Consider the following 20982-nt stretch of genomic DNA (forward strand, 5'->3'; position numbering starts at 1 on the left):
AGAGCAACAATGAAAAATGATGCAAAAACGGGTTTTCACGCGCACGAAGTCGCAGGCACAGCTAGTTTGGTATAAGTACCAAGTCTACCAACATCTTCGCGTTTCTTTTCGATTAGCAAACTTGTAACAAACTCGCGAACTGCTCCAATATCCGCGGCATCGCCGAATCTCAGCCAGGCCGAGGTCGTGCGGAGTCGACGACCCGAGGGTCAATGGTCAACCACATGTGTTGAGTCGTTCGATGTCATAGCTAGGGCTATCGCCCGTATTCACAAACATTACTATAGATGACCCACGCTGAACTGTCCCACTAAACTCAATGACAGGGGGGCGCTACCATCGTTCAACTATATGGTTTCCAACATGGCAAAAATCGGAACCAGCGATCGGGTATTGACGGTGGCGCCCCACTGTCAATGTCATGCATAGGACAGTTCAGTATTTTGGAACTATATGAAGTCTCACAGTACGCACAGGGTAACACATGAAAAAATCACACAGCTCTATTCAACGCTGTGCGTTCCATTTGCTGCTTCACTTAAGCATCTTTGTGAATACGGGCGTATGAATCGTGGGACAGTTTCGGCCGGGTATGGGATTTACAAGTAGATTTGATAAAGACAATTGACAATAGGGTACTTGACACCACCAATCAATTGAATAGAACTTTTTTGAGATGATACGGTGTTTCTTCATAACGTAGTTTGTATGGAACATTGTGCCTCTTGTGATGAATGCGCTTTATTTCTTAACAAAAATTTATAATTTCGGGTTACATTGGGATCGAATCTAAGAAGTTTATCGCTGTAATACAAGCTCTAGATTCTATTTGCTTGACAAACATGTCCCAACGCTTGGGCTATGAAATTATATTCATTGAACTGATTCCGAATGAAAGTAAGAAAATCTACGTCGTAACTTCACAGACCATTGTAGTAAACTCGGAAGTAATTTATTATTAGAGGCGCAAGTATAGATCGTTCCCCGAGGCGCCATAGTTGCTCGAGCCAAAAAATATTTGGCAATACCCGGAACAGTAAGGGACGAGTCATTTCATTAGAGCTAAAGCACACGATGCTTTGCTGCGCCGTACCGCCCATACCTATAAGATCGTTTTATTCACAAAGACGCGCCCCACCATTTTTTCGCTAATGTTTGAGTGTTATCGGTACACGCTAAATTATCCATGAGTGCACACGCATACTACAATATTGACACTCGGATTGCTCGGATCCCCGCACCCCGCGCTTCCCTCGTGTGCCTCGACCAAAATTGGTGAGGCGCGTCTTCGTGGATGAAACGATCTTATTTCTATGTAAGACGACGCAGCGCCATCGCTCCGGCATCGCACCGCCGCCGCAACGTGCAACGTATCGTGTGGTTTGGCTCTTACTTGCACAACCGAGTCTGCAATGCCTTTTCAGGCCAATCAATTAGGTTTTAACAATACGTAAGTGAAAGAACAGAATGACCAGGCTATAGAGGTCATATTCGGATAGCAACATCTTGAACCTGTATGACAACATCGTAGATTATAAACATGTTTGTTGACTGTTAAGTGATATAACTCCGCTAACACGCCAATACGATACGGTTCGCAAATTGATGGATCTTTGGTTATCTCATGTTAATCAAATCTGCATATTATAATGTTATCTTAGAAAAAAATGGAAATTACCTAATTGCTCAAAATGATTTTTAAATTGTGTGGTCTACCTGGGCCACGAATTAAGTACATCAGACTGGATAAACTATCTAACCACTTAACTACGGGGACATAATAATATACATAGATATTGTATCGTTAGTCCATAAGCAAATCATTATCATTAATGAATGATAACTGCCAAAGACTTAATCTCCAATTTCCTTGAAGTTCTATAAATGTACACTCATCGCGACGTTAATTTATCACCATATTCATAGTATCCGCTCGACTGTTCCGATATCCGCAATCTAGGCGCAGTTGTTTTGCCTATCTTGTGGACTGTACATACTACTATGTTTTAAACTAAAGCGCAAACCATATAGCGCTAATTGAGTAGGTTTATAAATTGTTTTCAGATGGACACATTATTTTGTTCTAATTTTTAATTATGTGGTACAAAATTACTATATTTATTATGATTTTTTTTTAATTCAATTTAATTGATGACCTTCTTAATTAATGAAAACATTAAAACTTATACATTTTAATTTCTATAGGAAACTTTTAGTATCAAATAATTTAGTCAAACTTTAGAGTTGGGTCACTGGGTGACATATAATCTTTTTTATATCCTACGAATACGATAAAATACAGCAATTAACGATCAATTTTAAAATTTCATTTTAATGATTCACCTTTTAAACATCGACTGATAACGTATTAAAAAGAAATAATTGGATAGATAAAAAATAGATTATTTTATCTCACTGATATGTAAATGTAATCATTGTTGGTTTTTTGAGTATCATTTCTATTTAGAATATCGTCTCTAGCTTATTTAATATTAAAAATTACGAAAATATTAGAGCAAAGTTTACTACATACCTTGTACTCCACTTTTATCTAAGAAATTACTTAGTTGAAACGTAGAATTACTGGATGCTAAGTATTGTGTGAATCTCTGAAAGCAAAAAACAAAAATATATTAGTGACACATCCTCAAAATTGTCATCCTGTGATTGGTCTAAATATCAAATACAATAAAACTTGACTCGAGCTTAAGTTTGAATGTAGTTCTGAGATCTAGACACGCGGCAGCGTGTCAAGCCAAGTTCAAGCAAAGGAACTGGCTAGCTAGCGCCGAGTGTAATATTACACGAACCATTTGGTGCCACTTTTGACATTTCTCTAACTCAAAACCTCTTTGACGTGAACACATAAAACTACGTGTGTTTAATTATATCCATAAGGACACCTAGAAGCCCAAATTTCATGAAGCTAGCTCAAACTGTAACTATAGTTTTTGTATATTATGTTGAATAATTATTAAAAATTAATGATGTAATGAAAACTGGCCAAGTCAAATCTAACCTCCTTTAAGATCTCACATTTTTAAATAACTTACATAGAACTTGGCACTCATTTAGATCTCCATTATTTTTGCGGCGAAGCCTATAGTCCAGTAGAATTAGCTTTTAAATCGGAAATAATTCCTACAAAAGATTTTATTGTTTTAATGGCTTCATTGGTTGCCCATTAAGACTCTCCTAAGTTTTCGACTTCGATGGAGTTGTGCTTAAGTGGTGGGGGCCCCCGAAAGGGGCATTTTTTCGGTTTTCCGGTTATACCGCGTAAAAGACTTACCCTATCAAAAAGTGGTCTTCATGACGGTTGAAGGGCACTTAATCCTGCATTGAATAAGACCAAATTCATATGTTTTGGACAAACCGTTCTCGCGCTAAAGTTCGGCAAAGTAGAAAATATACGTATAATTAATGACCCTCTCCACGTCCAATGGTTTGTTACCCACAGGCTTCCAAGTCTTGAAAAGGGCCACCTCAACCAGTGTAACCCTATCAAGGCTTACGAGCTTGATGCGCCTATCCTTGTTCGTCCCAGCCGTTCCTTAACTGCGGTTGCTGCACCTCTTCCTGGCACTCACCTGAACGACTCTGTGTTACCTACTGTGGCTGCCCCTCTTCCTTGTATCCTCCTGCATGACTACGTTGCCTAGCCGTATGCCTGGTCTAAGGTTCGACGCCAAAAATCAACAACAACAAGTTCATATTAAAACGCTGAAGAGTTTTTTGTTTGTTTGTTTGAACGCGCTAATCTTAAGAATTACTAGTTTGATTGAAATCATTATTTTTGTGTTGAATAGCTCATACATTGAGGAAGGATATAGGATATATACAATCACTCTACGACTAATAGAGGCGAAGCAGTAAAGAAAAATGTTGCAAGCACGGGAAATAGTATTTAAACTATTTTCACTCGTACGAAGTTGATTTTGTGGCGTCGAACCTTGGACCAGGCATATGGCTAAACAATGAAATCGTACAGGAGGGTACAAGGAAGAGGGGCAGCCACATTAGGTAACACAGAGTCGTTCAGGAGAGTGCCAGGAAGAGGTGCAGCAACCGCAGTTAAGGAACGGCTGGGACGAACAAGGATAAGCGAATCAAACTCGTGAGCCTTGTTAGGGTTACACTGGTTAAGGCGACCCTTTACAAGGCTTGGAAGCATGTGGGTAACAAGCCATTGGACGTGGAGAGGGTCATTAATTATACGTATATTTTCTACTTTGCCGAACTTTAGCGCGAGAACGGTTTGTCCAAAACATATGAATTTGGTCTTATTCAATGCAAGATTAAGTGCCCTTTAACCGTCATGAAGACCACTTTTCGATAGGGTAAGTCCTTTACGCGGTATAACCGGAAAACCGACAAAACGCCCCTTTCGGGGGCCCCCACCACTTAAGCACAACTCCGTCGAAGTCGAAAACTTAGGAGAGTCTTAATGGGCAACCAATGAAGCCATTAAAGCAAAAAAATCTTTTGTAGGAATTATTTCCGATTTAATCAATTTTTGTGTTTAATTCTACTGGCCTATACAGCCATGCATAATTTTTGTATTGAGCTTGGCTCTCCTTTTTTACATTTATGTTTTTGGTGGGATATGTTTTACAATACGGGGTCTAATGCTTGGATTTGAAGATAACCCCCCCGTTAAGAAAATAACCGATCACATGTGTCGGAAAAACATGTAGGTACCCATTGAAAACCTCTAGAAATACTATTTATTACACTTAACACGACAATCAGGAGCTGTCAATTACAATAACATGTTACGCTGCCCAGTCAATAGGCAGGTAATCATAACCAATAAAGCCCTACTCATACAATCCTGTTAACAAGTATCAGTCTTTCTCAAAACGAAGGACAAACCGATATTATAAGATACATCCATAAAGTAGAATAGGCAGGTACAGAAGGTTCAACGATATTTGGTTGAGTCAATATCTGTACAAATAAAATTTAGAAACGTGTAAAATGTTATTAGTTAAACGCATGTTAAATGACTTTTCCATAGTTCAACACGCGTGTAACTTTTAGTAGTTCCTTACTTACTAGGGTGTAAGTTTTCTGCCTTAGTTGGAACTTCCCTTTTTCTTTGTCAGGCAACAAGGCAGTAACAGACCGAGCCAGCAATGGGTTATGTGTCGAAATTCTAAAGCCAAGATAAGTACCATTCTAAGAAAAGTACACTTATCTATAATTTCCATAGAGTTACCGTGTCAATTTCAATTGCGGCCATAGTGTTCCTTTATTGACACAAGTGGCTGCAATGGCGACAATATTTTGTGTCGTGTCGCGTCGCTGCGCCGGCGCATGGGAGGGAAATTAATCGCCATAGCGATTGTTAGCGGCCAGCGATAAGGCTGTGATATGAGTTGCATTTCTTGCTGTTTTATTAGTTCTACTGGTCATTCATAAGGTATACCTTTAAGAAGGAATTCGAAATTCGATCAGGGACATTGAGGCACAGATTCAGTACTTGATACGCGTAAGGATTCAGATAGTCAGTGACTTGCATAAATCTTATTCGGACATAGGCAGCAAGTAATTCTGATTTTCAACAATAAATTGAGGTCTCAGGTACTTTTTGGCACTTCGTACGCCCAACTGGGCGCCTTTAACCTGAGGAAAATATTCTGATATCATGTTGTCATGACGGGGAGTTTCTCCAAAGACGACGACATACCGCTCTCCCACTCATCCCAAGATGGTATACAATTTGGCATCTAAGGTGGTTGTAATGGGTGTTATTTTGCAATAAAAAGCAGTGTGTTGTTGACTGAACCATGAGCCAAAGCTCACATATGACAGAAGAACAAAAAATACAGACATCACGACGTGGTAGAGCATAATACGCTGTTTGTTTTGCATCAATTTCTATTCGCCGCTTAATCATTCTGGTGATTAAATGGGACAAACAATCTGGAGAATTGTTCCAGAAGTGTTCGTTTTTTAACCTTCTTCAATTAAATTTATGGGATCGGTACATAGGTACTAGTCTGTCACTTTTTATTCTCATCATCATCGCCATATTGCGTCAGAAGTGTGACATTTCGCATCCGCTATTGCTATTTTAAGATTTGCACATAAAAACATTATGTAATGAAATTCTATAAAGCAGCGCAAAGCTACTTTGACCTATACGAAAAATGCAGTTATAACCTACTAGCAATAATGAATCGAATAGCGAGCGATATTTGTGAAGGTTGATGAAACTTTTGTTAGAAACTTTTTAAGCTACGAGGAGAGTATAGTAGTCAGTAGATATAGAATCAGGTAACCGAGGTAGAACGCGTTAGAGGTTAAAAATCTCTGGTCGATATTGACACACCTGGATATTCTTCGCACACCTAAAGGATAGTTCTGTCGGTCTCTAAAGGTTATAGGATTGAGGTCTCGATCCCATTCGTTTAGAAGGCAGAGTTCCAGTGTCAACCAGTCGGTTGACAAGTAGTACGAGACTATTACCATCTCCTGTTCCCATTACTGCAACTCTCCTACGATCTATAGTCCGGGAGCACGTAGAATTTTGTCCAATGACCCCAAGCTACCCATCCTTATCGCTCACGCGTAATTATGTTGCTGTCACGCTCGCACACTCACTGCGGGCGCCCGTCCCACAGTCGCGATAGCAATATAATTACGCGCGAGCGATAAGGATGGGTAGCTTGGGGTCATTGGACAAATATCTACGTGCTCCCGGACCAGACTATACAACTTGACCTAACCAGTAAAGACCAAGTTTCAGGGGGTCTGTCGAAGTACGTAGAATAAAAGTGTAACTTCATGTGCTCACCTCATTGCCATATGCTAATAAATGGTGTACGGTGATGAGTGCTTTGTACACCACCACCCAGTTTGTGTTCTGAGTGCGCTCCACCAAGAGGTTCGCCAGCTGTGGTATTGACACGTTCGGCTCGTTTGTGCAGTGGACTAGATCTGAAACAAGAGGAGACATGATTTATATTAAGAAATCAGTAGAAAATACTTGAACATTTAAATGAACAAAATTATCGAGCAACCACTTCACCACCACGACTTGGTGAAGGTCGCGGAAAGCACCTGGATTCGGGCAGCGCATGACCGATTGATTGTGGTTGAGGTTTTGTACAGCAGTGGACGGAATATGGTTGAACAGCTACAGAGTTCTGCAGTATTTAGCTTGGTTGAACAAACCAATAATTTCATAGAAAAATAAACATCCAAAAGTAATCAAATATTTTTGAAATGCGATACTTTGATAAAAGATGTTATGGTATGAGTCCGGCCTACCTTTTCATGTAAAGGTAGGCCGGATTGGTTTAATTAATTCTCCTGTATGAACCCTATACACATTTGAATTTGAATTGAAGCTCTTGCAGGCCGGAAACCCATGGATCGAACATTTCCCAGCCCTAACTTAATACATCGGTAAATATAGAGTTCCCATTTCTTGAATGGTTGTGTATTCTGCTTTGTCTACCGTAACATTGTGATGTCTGACTTTACAATAAATTGTCATTTGAATAACAGAATGATAATTAGAAATGATATATTAATAAAGCCAATAAGAATCATCAAGTTTCACGCGCCAACAAGATTGAGACCAAAAAGAATCAACAATTGCCAATTAACTGACTCAAATCATAAACTGTATTATTCCACAAACATATTTTTCATAACAAAATATGACCTTATTATCATTTTCACCGATATTACCGTCCTTCCTAATTCATGATTCAGATAATACAAAACAGATGCTGGTGTTATAACTGATAATATGCTATCGGTATGTGATAATAAGGTCATAAGGTACTATTCAATTGAATAAGTGACTGGTTTACGGTTACATTCAAACCTTTATAGGTCGGCAAGGTTCATCGCGATAAGTGTCGTTAGGTATATAAATCTTTGATACTAAAGGAATCTTCCTCCGGATTTAATTGATTGCAACTATGTACATAAACTGCAAGTTCATTCATAGTTTTCTGTTAGCTGTTTTTCTTCTGTCGCTTAGTGATAATATGTACCCCTAGCCATATAGTTAGTACAAGGGTCTACCCCTAGGTAGCACATAAAGTACGCACGGCGGGAATTTTCCTATGACTTGCCTAAGCGCAGCCATAGTCATATAAAAAATGTACGTAGATCATGGGAACTGATAGTTGTTACATACTATGATTACTAATGACAAAAACGTAACTTCCTCTTCAAGTTTTAGTTTCGAATTAAAACGCAAGTTAGCGATTCGATTTTTAGTGTAAGCAACTAAACCATAAAAATAATGTATTGTTGTTTTGTTATTTAAGAGTAATTTACTTCCCAGAGATTGAACGACGGGAAATCATTTGTCAGGTGTTTAAAATATGTAATTAAAAAAAATCCACGCCAAGTGCGAATCAGATTCGCAAATGAAAGGTTCCGTATAATTTACTGTTTATTATTGGTTATAATAGCTACCATAGCAATAAAAACTTTAAAAGATTATGTACGTAATTACTTTTAAAAAATATCCATGTGACGTCAAATAACAGAAGAAGGGGTCGACAGACAGCGGAGCATTAGTAAAAAGTTCCCCAAGGCACTCTTTGGATATGTAACTCCACTCCATTTACCAAATTAAAATCCACCACGTATCCTTGAAACACGTCATTAGCTAGGACAGCGAAATTGCAACATCAGAGGTCATTACGCCAACTGTGGGAGGCCATAGTGATCATTGAATGGCGTGGCTAAATCGTTATTGTTGTCAACTGAACTTGACCCGCTAACTGATTTAACTGCTACGCAATTTTCGCCAGTTTTCATTCATGCATGTACACAAGTAAGTATAAAACACGTATACATACAAGTAAGTATCAAAACAAGTGTGAACATATTGCGATCTGCAATAAATGTGTTGAACTGTTTAATTTAAAACTACTACTACCTGCCCTTAAATGCAATGGCGGTTCTAAATTACCTGATGATGACGATGGTACAAATAAATACTAGTACCTATTCAATTTTGGACATAAGATTGATTTAAAAAATATTAGGTACCTCCTACTTAGTATGAAGCAGTAGATCAGTCGAGAATTCGACAATACTAAATATGCATCACTTCTTGTCACGACAAATAAATCATAGCCCAAGTTTAGGCCTTAAATAGATTTAACTTTTCGTTAAAGTTCAGTAACAAGCAATCCACTGCTGAGCACAGACTGTCCCTCATTAATGCCACTTACCAAATCCAGCGTACATTGTCGTCGACGAAAATAAAACTCCCTTTCCCCACTGAAAGCATCTCGACAGCAGGCTAACCGTCAACCGACCCTATTAGGGTTCCATTTTTTCACCCTAACCAACCCTAAAGTGCTTCTTTGTTTGGGAGTCAACGTGTTAAGTATTCACCATTTATGGACACTAGCTTCTGACTGCGGAATCTGATACTTAAGAAATCATGAGTTCCAGTCACTAAATTACACTAATTTGTCTCAAATTTTGTGTGTTCTTAGCCTATAACCTTTTCTGAAGTTCAATATTTCTATATGGGTCAGTGATTTAATATGAACAAGTAACCGTAACAAACCGACAGACAAGATTAGAATCTTTCTACATGATAACTAATGATTGTTTCTATTCCATCATCGTTCGTTTCAGCCAAATGACGTCCACTGTTGGACAAAGGTCTTCCCCAAGGATGTCCATAACGACCGGTCCTTCGTTGTCCACATCCAGGTCATCCAGGTATTTCATGTCGTGACCTTCAACAGCCTTATTCCATCGTACTTAATTGAATTTTCTGGATAGACTAATTGTATCCGCCCTGCCTCTTGTCTTCGTTTATTCTACGCCCTTGAAGCCTCTTCAGCTATTGATTTCTCTTAATCCTCGAGACTTCTTCTCAGAATATCGTCCTATAAATAGGTCTCAAGTTTCCAAGAGCCTACCTACAAAGGCAACCTTCAATGGGTAAGATGCTAGTTTTTTCTCCGAGTATACATGATAGACAATGATGTTGCGTACATTAATTACACCACATTGAAAACATTGTGGCCACGGCAAATGTCTAATTGCCAATGATATTTAATAGCAGAATTGCTTTAGTGTAGTACATTTAGATATTTGCAATGTAAACTAATAAGTAATAACGTACGCGTATGGGATCTTAACTTCTTTTTTTCGGTGTAATCGTTAAAACCGATTCAGCCATTTTTCCGTGAATATTATGTGTGCAGATAGATTTCTAAATACTGTAAAATATTTTGCGTGCTTATATTACGTATTATTAAAGACGAGTAAATTATCAATAATACTGCAAACTTCCAGGGATGCCCAGGACCGGCCGTTGTGGACATCTTTGGGGAGGCTTTTGTCCAGTAGTGGACATAATTTGGCTGAAATGAACGAGCGAACTGCAAACATCTTGGTGTTATGAACATGCTATGTGTGTCTTAAGCGTGCTGAATAACGATTTGATTCTTGGAAGCCTTGAGGCTTTAATCAGTTCCATGATGGGGAATAAAATGTGCCATTAAACGGATTTACATTATAACAGAAAAGAGCATTAACGATCACAAACACGTCCATGTGATCCATTAAGAATTGTTATTTGGTTCACAATCGTATCCAAGAATAAGGTCGGTAAGTTATGATAATTACAATACAAAACTATTATTTTGTGTGCGTGACACTATATTCTATTTAACCCTTAAATTGTTTTTGTCCGTTTTAAAGGACATGTCAAATAATTGCTTACAGAATCTAAATTAAAGCAATTTATCGACTTTCAAGGGATATTTTATAAAAAGCATGATATTTTATGTGAATCACGGGGCTGTAGTTCAATAAAAAGCCGCGAATTTTAAAAATAAAGACAGTTGAATAAATGCAATAGCAATGTCAAGTTTTCACTTTTGATAAATGTGGCAATACTGTAGGTATTACACTTGTTCTTGTGCTTTATTGATTGATTTTAGAATATTAACGAATAAAACTGACGGTTATTGCCAAAACTGTAAAAAAATATCGTTTTTTTTCCATTCATTTCAAGGTTACAAATGTTATGTCACTTAAAACGGACAATGCCATGTATCAGTAATAAATACTCATGTTGATTTTTAGACATTTTTACCTAATTTCCCCCTTTTAGGGGTTGAATTCTGAAATAACCTGAAACACGTGTTTATTCATTTATCGATAGGAATGTATCCTGTAAAGTTTCGAATTAAATAGTGTAACTAATTTTGTTTCGCCCTACAAATTTTGGACCCCCATTTCACCCCCTTAGGGGGTAATTTTGGAAAAATCCTTTCTGATAACACCCCTAGACCCTAATAAGGAACCTACATGCCAAACTTTGTGTCTTTATACCCACCGGTTTGGGATTTATGTTGATAAATCAGGCAGTCACTTTCTGTTTTTATATCGGTCATTCTCACGATTAGGCGTTCTCAGCCTAATTACCATATCATTTTTGAAATTTGGCTTAATTGACTTAAACGCATTTAAATATGAAACACATGAAAAGTACGAACTTAACAATCGTTAAGGCGTCAAATTATTCCAAGCGGTTTTCGCGTAAATGAGACCCAAAAATTTTATGGTCACGGTAATTAGATAAGGCTAATACTTAATCTAACGGTAATTAGAAAGATATGTAAAATAGCAAGAAAACAATATTTTGCATTGATAAATTTGTATATAAATATATAGCGTCATAAAAAACGCTGTAGGTACACTTAATAACCCTTTGAAAAAAGGAAAACACTCATTTCTATTATTTATTGTATCAAGATATTTTCAGTATACTGCAATAATCGAGGCTATAACAGGAACACTTAGTTTCGGCCAGAAGGGGCTACGTGTCACATTTCATCAGAATCTTAATCATCATTTATTTGATTTCAATGTGGTACAAACGATTTAACGTACAGATAATGGATCAGGAGATCTCACAAATTTGATTTTTCGGATATGCATTTATATCGAAAAATTAATTAATGATTTAAGTGATTTTTCCTCTTTTTAATCTATCTGCGATCAGCCATCACTCATTATCAGATTAAATTGAATTTTTAATAATGACAGTTCCAGCTCAGCATATCCCATGATTTGTCACCTCGATTCTTTTACAATAAGTTTTCAGATTGATGCTATTCGCTTTCTCCTGAGCCTAAATGCAGAATTCTTAGAATTTAGAAGGGATGCAGCAAATAGATTGCATGAAGGTCTAGTCTTTGGTTGTAAGCTTTACAGGATTTTCCACACCCTCTTTGACGTTTGGTATCACTTCAGTGGACTTTGTAAATCAAGGTGCACAGCTCAAGATTTTTAAAACTTTATTTTGAAAACGTTAAAGTATTTTTACATTTGCGAGGCTAAGTCGATGCCATGTCTACATGGGTTTTAGGATCCATTTGTATATAGTTTGTTCTCCAAGCTTCTTCTGTCCAGTACCCATTGCATATCACGAAGTTTTTTCTATTCATAACAAAGCAAGTAGGATGCAGTTTAGGATGGTACAAAGTGCCTATACACTCTTGCCTTGAAAAGTCCCATTGTCTGTTGATTTGTTCTCTTTTAAATAAATAAATAATAAATAAATATCCTTGGACATTTTACACTGCGCTTCTAGTCCCAAACTAAGCAAAGCTTGTACTATGGGTACTAGACAACGGATATAAACATACTTAAATACTTTTTTTTTGTAAATACATACATATTATACATAGAAAACACCCAGTCCAATACAAACAAATATGTTCATGCACACAAATGTTTGTACTGTGCGGGAATCGAACCCGCAACCTCCGGAATAGAAGTCCGTTTCGAACCACTACACCAAACGGCCGACTATTGTTCTTAATGTGATCACGCCAGGTAAGTGTTACTGTTGGAAAATCTCATCTTCTTAGGGCAAAGGTATTATGGATAGATGTTAATGGTATTATATTAGAATTAATTAATGATTTAAGATGTTAATATCAATTATACTAATAGTAAAAATAAATATCTGGTCCAAGACATATTTCATGCAGGGGTGACATCTCCTGGCCATCAGAAAGCCCCGATTTCACTCCAGGTAACTTCTTTTTGTGGGTTAAATATACTCTGAAATCCAACAACCATGCAGCAATTGAAGCTGAACATTCGTCATGAAATCGAATCTATTTCGAGGTTACTCTAACGAAAGTTTTTTTAAATTTTGATTGTCAGATTGGAAGAAAAGTCCGTACAGTTGTTATGCGAAAGTCTAGGTATATTTCATATTTTATCATCATACTTATTCAATCGTGAGTGCAATTTGTAGGTAATAATTTCATACAACGGTGATTATAAATATACGGTAATTAGTACATGGAAATTATAAAACGATAGTTTTTCTTCAAAATTTCCAAAATCTTCAGCGTATTCAAATACTGTCTTACTACAACGTATGAAGGCCAAAGTACTGAATCTATTTAAATTATCAACTTGGATCTACCTTCAAAAATCGAGTATAAAAATAAGGACATGGTAAATAGAAAAATAGAAAACCAAAGATATGGTAATTATACTCTTACGCAATTCATCGACGGTACGCCAACGCAATAGACGTCTACTTGCTAACAGGTCTTAGAACTAACTAAGGGCTCGCGCCGCGCGCGTAAATGATGTGTCAAATATTATTATTTAGGCTTGTGTGCCCAAAAACAGAAAACGTCACGGGAATTAGAACTTTCGCTCGGACAAGCAGTTTTTTAATTCTAATTATTTACAGAATGGTTCTATTGAATAGATATTTTGCTATGCGTAAGACAATCTTTTGTACTCTTTAAAATGTTGAATGGAGTAAACCAATTCTATACGACATAAAAATTACAGCCAAGTTTTAACATTAAGTCGGTGTGCGGACGCGTAACGGTAATTAGAGAACAGAGGTTCATGAAATTAATTAAGTCACAAATACTTAAAATAGAAGCCTATGATTTAATGCACAACTGGATGGGGTTGTTATGTAACGTATAAAAATACTTGCATGTCTCTAATTTGTCATTTTTAACGATTTAACAGCCCGGACACGCAAAAACTAGCTCATCTGAGAATGGCCGATATGTCAGGGTATATTTTGATAAATTTATGTAAAATCAACAGTAAATAGTCCAGATGGATTGCAAAAGGCGCTGGATTAGCCAGAGGATGATTATCAGGGATTCCTGTATTGTTATTAAGAAAAGTTGTTTTACGTTTGTTTTTCTAAACTGGCAATGTCCGCCCTAAGTGACATGGTTGTAATGCTAAATAATTGGCAATGTCCGTTTTGAGTGACATGTCATAACTTCTATACTAATTGAAATTTTTTCAAAAAGTAAATATTTTTTTCTTAATCTATCAAAACAATACCTAAATCCCAAATTTGACCATTTTTGAAGCAAGGGTTCAATGAGTGCCAATTTAAGGGTTAAAGGGAAATCTAAATTGAATTGTGAGTAAACGTGGAACGAGTAAACAAATTGTATTCGTTCCTATTACAATACAAATACACAATTATTTACTTGACCACTATTTCCGTTAATAAATCGAATAGGAAAATCCGTATGCACTGGACGTATCGAGAAGTTTTTTGAAAAACTTTCGATCATGAAGAAAAAAGTCTCACGGCTGTAAATTAGGAATAGTATTGTAAATTGCTACATTTATGTTATCCTACAATTCATACAACTCAATGAGATGAACGAAACTGTAGAGTAGTAGAAAGACACGTACGTACATAGTTGGAATTTTAACAATTTGTTTTAAATAAGTTTCCACAATAAATTGGGAATTATCAATAGTTTGGAAACACTAGTTGCTACTTGATTTGGATGTAATCAAGTAATCTTTGCACAAGGTTCAATAATTGATTATCACCGCAATTCAACGCTCATTTCATTCGCACTATTGTTGACTATAAGGCCGTTTAATCAGCTGTGTATGATCTATCCATCGCTTTCAGTTATAGGGAGATGTCGAGAGAGAGAAAGATAGACCACAAAATATAGAAACGGAGGGATTACAATCTCATATTGTGGTAGGTACATTAGCTTTTCGCCCGCGTGAAATTTTATGTCACGGAAAAACTGTCGCGCTCGTCTCTGTTTCAAAAACCGGGATAAAAACTATCCTATGTCCTTTCCCGGGAGTCAAAGTATCTCTATGCCAAAATTGATCAAAATCGGTTCAGTGGATTATGTGTGAAAGCGAGACAGACAGACTTTCGCATTTATAATATTAGTAGGATTGAGCTGAGTGAGATGTTAAAGCGACATTATAAAGATAAAAGCCGTAGCGATCCATTCATTAATTCAACATTGCAATGAATAGGTCCAACGACTTTCGATTCATTGCCTCTTTTCAAACATTGTTTATACCCGATCGGGCAGCTTTGAGAAGCTCAAATGATACTTTGGCTGTCTTTTGTTGTGGAATTCTTTATTGTAATTGTAATATTTGTAGAGATAAACCTGGCTTGAGATTCTTTCGATTTTCAAGTTTAGTATTCTAAGCACAAACCTCGTCGAGCCATTGCTCGACATTTCGTGTCGTCCAAAAAATAGAATAGGTACATTTTCTAGCCGAGTAAAATACGAGTCTGGCATTTTCCTTTATTTTTTGATGATCTCAATAATAATTCTGAAAGTGCTAGTTGACATTTAACCAGACAGAATCGTTCACTTTCCTAAGTTATTACAAGAGAAACAACAAGAGCTGAAATTATTGATATTTATTATTTATTTACAGTTTTCTAATGGTACATATTTGGGGAAGGTAATTATTATTACAAGTTAATATAGATAATGTTATGTAGAGTTAGTTCTTTTAACCTCGTTTTGCCGCAACTGTAACTAAGCATCAGCTATGTACCTACATGTTGTACGTCGCTAGGTATTTTAGATGGAATGACCTACATTTTTAAAACCTACATCAAGTCTTACTTTTCCAAAAAACTGAGGCAACTTCAATCTATGAGTTCCGAATTCTGATGCAGATTCACGATCCTCTAAAGTTTAGAGTCTAAACTGTTTAGATATTCGATTCTATCCGTCTCCCTCATTTAATTACTCTAGGAGGGATGCGTGAGAGGGATCAAGCTTACAACTCGAAATCGTTTTCCTTCCAAGTAGACCGAGACCCGCAGTTATTCTTTTTTACTTGAACTGGGACGTAGCTATTTCTAGTGTACGGTCAAGGACAACGTAGCTGTAATGTAGAAAAATTATGCAAGCAGCATAGCGCCTATTATTAAAACGGCTTTTCAATATCTTCGACTGTACGAGTTTACTCTCAAAACTTTCCTGGAATCGGTGTTCAGTATTGATTAATATTTTATTTGGCAGAGAATAACTTTTATTTGATATTATAATAGATCGTCAATCGCTTGGGAAATCAAAGAAGCAAGCTCGTCAAATTATTGTAAATCAAATGACAGATGGATAAACAGGACATTGATATCACGCAGGCAAGATGGGATACAAAATCGACGCTAAATGAAAAGCTTCAGAGAGATGTTGGAAATGCTTAGCTGACGATCAGACTCGATGTTATGTCCCCACCTGTGGACTGATTATGATGATGACATCAATAGATGACGATTTAGGGCAGTTAGATATGCCTGGAGTTAGTTGAGGGTAGAAGAGTAAGCTAAACGATTTATTTGCATATATTACACTGTTATTTGAATCAAATACAAGAACTAAAAGCCTTCGCTAAATCTATTCTTACTTATAAGGAAATGTAGAGGAGAGTTGCATGATGGTAATCTCCTACAACCGGAATATGGATGTCATTTTTTCCACATAGCAACATCTACTCGCATAATCGCATTACAATGTATTCATGCGTCTGGTTTCATGTTAGGATACAGATAGCTCTTTAAATTCAAAACGCGATATCACGTACACCAGATGTCGTTACAATGTAATCGGAAAAATAATCAATTGGATGAGCGTGAGCATGAATAACTTGTTTATTAGATAATTTTTGTTTTGTCTGTTTGTAGGTAAACTTTTATTGATGCAGGATTTTAAAACAAAAGAGGAATATTATATTAAACAGGCTAAAATATAGCGCTACAAAAGACCAATATTGGTAAATACTTTGTGCGGAAAGTATAGCGGAAGTGTACAAGAATTCCCCAGTTAATAATAACTCCATAAACACGCACGCCATAAAACAGGCACGGTGTTTGCGCTTACGTAAACAGCTGATCACCATGCGTGTGTCGTGCAATGACGTCACAGGCGGCGACGGCTGGGCCATCCCAACTTGAACGAGGGGGCGGAAGATTCTAGATTTCTGGATCCTCAAGGGCGATAGGGGCAATGACCTCGTCCACATAGGGCTTCCACATTACGAGACGAGTTCATTTTTCAGCTTATAGCTCTGTATCAACTTTTTGCAAGTCGCAGAGGCTCCATTTCATGCAAAGAAATTCAGAAATTACATTCAAGTAAGCTCAAAATAATATAATTAGAATAGATTCTCTAAAAGCCTGTATGGTTAAATTTATTATTATAGTTTTGTTTCAGAATCCGAGTTGTCCTAAATAGTTGTGACCATTAGCGCAAACCTTCACTTTTAGCCTAGGCGCAGACCATAGATTTTTCGTCGGCCGATAGTTTAGTCGGTCAGTTGATCAGTATTGATTTGATTTGGCCGATTCTTCATACAAATTAAAATCGGGCCCAACTATCGGCCAACTAAAAATCGGTGGTCTGCGCCTAGTCTTATGCTACAGTTCTAATTAGTTTTGTTCAAAAGTGAAAAAATAAGCGACTGTAAAACACGGCTGAACTGTGCGTGTTCGCTTATCTTAAGTTTTATGTTAATGTTATTTCAGGTAACTAGAAGAAACAAACCAATTTTTTACATAATATTATCGTATTAGTAAACCGTAATAAAGTAGGCCTCTACCTAGAACAAATCGCCGATGAAGTTGAATAAGATGAATTGGGTTTGAACATGTTTTTATTTCTTTGTATGGAAATTAAGTGCCCACGCAAATCCTGTCTGTCCCGTGACGTCATAAGCGTGTCACCTTGACGCGAATTTCGTATTCCAGACTCGATATAAAGGCTAATGTAATGCCTTGTCGTATCGAGTCTAGCAAAACGGCATCAAATTAGGTGAACATTTTATAAGTAAAACTGTTTATTTTGATAAGTTTTTTTGCACTCAGCTGATTAGGCGGGCGATAACCAATGACAACACGGTCGGCGTAGGCAGGACAATCTTGACGCAGATATTTTGACGAAATAGAGCAATGACCTTCTGGGTCAAGATGTCAGCACAGTGCAATGGCAAAGTGCAAATGAAACAAGATGATTAATAGGATGATGACCTGTGGTCATTTTGACTCAGTTTTTAAACAATATCATGTACCTACCTACCTATCTACTCAAATTATGTTAGGTGAACCAATTCAATTGACTACTTACCTATTTTTTAGATATGATAACTGCTTGACATTTTATTTAGATTGATTTCTAGTAACAGTGAATATACAGTGACTCAACAGTACTATTTACTCAAGGTGGGTATTTACTCAAATGCCCAACTTATCTACCAACAAAAATGTGAGACCAATGATTTTCCAAGAAACATTAAGTTAAATTTTTCCTAAGTATAAGTATTTCTTATTAGATATTCCAATTAGAGTAATTCTAAATGGTCACAACCTATTTACTGATGAAGTTAATTACAATATTGCTTGTTTATTCACTTCAATCAAATGCAGTGCAGTGCCCTAAGTCAAATATTTCCTAAATAATACATTCCAATCAGAGGGACAGAGCATATCAGAATGTAACACAGGAAACTGGCCAGCCGGTTATCAGCGCAATCACTGCAGTGCATCCATGCCCAGCCTTTTTCACAGTTATCACTCATAAATTATTATTTCATGCCTACTTATTGAGTTCGAACAACATGATGAATTTAAATTGAATTTGAAAATTAGGAAAAGAGAAATAGTGTGACATAATAATAAGAATGTTTTTGCTCAGACATGAGAGCCTTCAATTAGTACAAAATTCACAAAATTAGTTTCCAGTTCATATCAGTAACATTATGTATAGTTTCAGATTTTGAGGATTCACAATCCTAATTTGTAGATAGGCTTGGGGGGTTTTTAGTTTAGAACTTTAGAATCAAGTATTTTTGAAGTCAAATTACCTACCTGTGATTACACATCAATTTAATTGCATTTGAAACTTATGGCTGAGCAAAGTATCAGAATCAAATTTTAAATAAATTATTAAAATAAAAAAATTACACAAAATGTGTGGGTAGGTGGAACCTACTTAGATGTAAAAAAAATGCAAAAATACCCACAAGAAACCAATTAGTTCTGTGAAAAACTGAAAAGTAATTAGAATGGTTTGAAATTACAATTTGCAAAACAAGTTGTTACATACTCAATAATGATCAAATGTTGTTATTACATAAAACCAATAGCAACTATCAACTTTTTGCATTTACCAGCGTGTTACATACCTACCATCCCCCGGTTCTTTCTTTCACATGACATAATAGTAAAACTGTGTCAAGATGCATTGTGGAGCCGTGAGACTCAATTATGTAAAATATTTCGACACAAATTAATTGGTCATACAGTATCATGTTTTTATGTGGTAGCCCGACTGAATCTGTGACGTCTGCTCAACCTGCGACCAACGATCGAAACGAATATTCAAGATCACACTATCGACCATTGGCATTTGCTACCACTGCTCGGCCACCAACAATACGCGAATCGAATTACACCTCAAGATCGAACCAATTCTAACACTAAAGCATAATCATAACAATACTCACAATCTAAATGTTTCTTTTTCGGTGCAATCATTTCTTCGGTTGTAGCTTTGCATACTGACTTTGCTAATCCTTGGCCGGCGATACTGTGCCGAGCGGCCAAAAACCTATCGTTTATAGTCTGACCCGCCATCCTCACGTTCAGTCCTGACATAAACTATTTACACCAAAAAACGACACTTATTTTCGCGTTTTTTCGAACAAGTTCACAAAATTATGACGATGACGGGTAAAATAATGTCACCGCCCCCCCGACTGGCACAATACTGAATTTCAAGATGGCGGCCACGACTGAAGAGGTATTGCTATTTGAAAAAAGCACATAATCTTGTGACTTTGCAAGTCGTTTATCATTTTCCCAGAATTAAAACATTTATGTCCTGCAATTTACTTTAGCGATAATCAGATTTTATTTTATTGCATTATCGCTTGATCTTCTCCAAATATGATTATCACAGATTACTTATTGGTATGATTATGGAGAACTGGAGAAGAGGATTTCTTGTCTATGTTTATACCACAGACTAAATACGAATTCGTGGAATTTTAAAAAACATACAAAATTGTCTATGGCATTCATATGTTTTCCGAATGTCTTGTTGTATTGTCAGCCATATTACATTTTGCAGAGAAATTCATGATTTTTACATGGTGCTAATAACTAGAACAATATCTTGGTACGGGATAAACAGTTAAGTGTTTCCAGAATAGTCTTGAATGTATATTTCAGTCAGGATATTTTGTTAAATAAGTAAACGAGAGGGACATTTCGGTGCAGTCATCACAGCTATTTTCTAACGGTTAGCAAGATGGCAAAGAAAAAGCCTAAACCGAAAGTTTCGAAGCCAGCAGTGGCAAGCCCTACGAGTAGCACATTATCAGTTCCTAATAAGACTGATATTGAAGCAATAGCCGCAGCCATCTGCTCCGCAAACCAGGCTGTCTTCATGAAAGTTTGCAGGCTGTGCGAGTCGAGAGATGGGCCTTTCCTGAATATATTCGATGCGGACAAAGTTACTGCTAAAAAAATTGATGAATTGATGCCTTTTGGGGTGAGTATACAGACAGATTAATAAAGCCTTTATTAATCTAAGACAGACAGTATTTTGCCTCGAAAACTTTCACTGTGTGAGCAATAATGAAAGCTCGACAATATATTGTAGTTTTACCCAAATTCTACTT

At 36.8% G+C, this 20982-nt stretch overlaps 2 protein-coding genes across 3 annotated transcripts in view; one reads left to right on the plus strand and one right to left on the minus strand.

The window, feature by feature from the left end:
• The window catches only part of LOC135081455 (phosphatidylinositol-binding clathrin assembly protein LAP), a 49840-nt gene extending 29766 nt beyond the window's left edge, over positions 1–20074 (minus strand). The window contains exons 1-3 of the mRNA XM_063976151.1: positions 19804–20074; positions 6803–6945; positions 2534–2609 (exon numbers count right to left, since the gene is read on the minus strand). Coding sequence (XP_063832221.1) covers positions 2534–2609; positions 6803–6945; positions 19804–19954 — 370 coding nt within the window. The 5' untranslated portion in view covers positions 19955–20074. The remainder of the gene's footprint in view (positions 1–2533; positions 2610–6802; positions 6946–19803) is intronic.
• A 314-nt stretch (positions 20075–20388) lies between these two features.
• LOC135081443 (nucleolar protein dao-5-like) overlaps positions 20389–20982 on the plus strand; it is a 190512-nt gene continuing 189918 nt past the window's right edge. For both annotated transcript variants that reach the window (XM_063976134.1, XM_063976133.1), the window contains exon 1: positions 20389–20852. In XM_063976134.1, coding sequence (XP_063832204.1) covers positions 20610–20852 — 243 coding nt within the window. In that variant the 5' untranslated portion in view covers positions 20389–20609. The remainder of the gene's footprint in view (positions 20853–20982) is intronic.

This window comes from Ostrinia nubilalis, chromosome 20 (genome assembly GCF_963855985.1).
Source record: "Ostrinia nubilalis chromosome 20, ilOstNubi1.1, whole genome shotgun sequence".
In the NCBI taxonomy this organism is placed as follows: domain Eukaryota; kingdom Metazoa; phylum Arthropoda; class Insecta; order Lepidoptera; family Crambidae; genus Ostrinia; species Ostrinia nubilalis.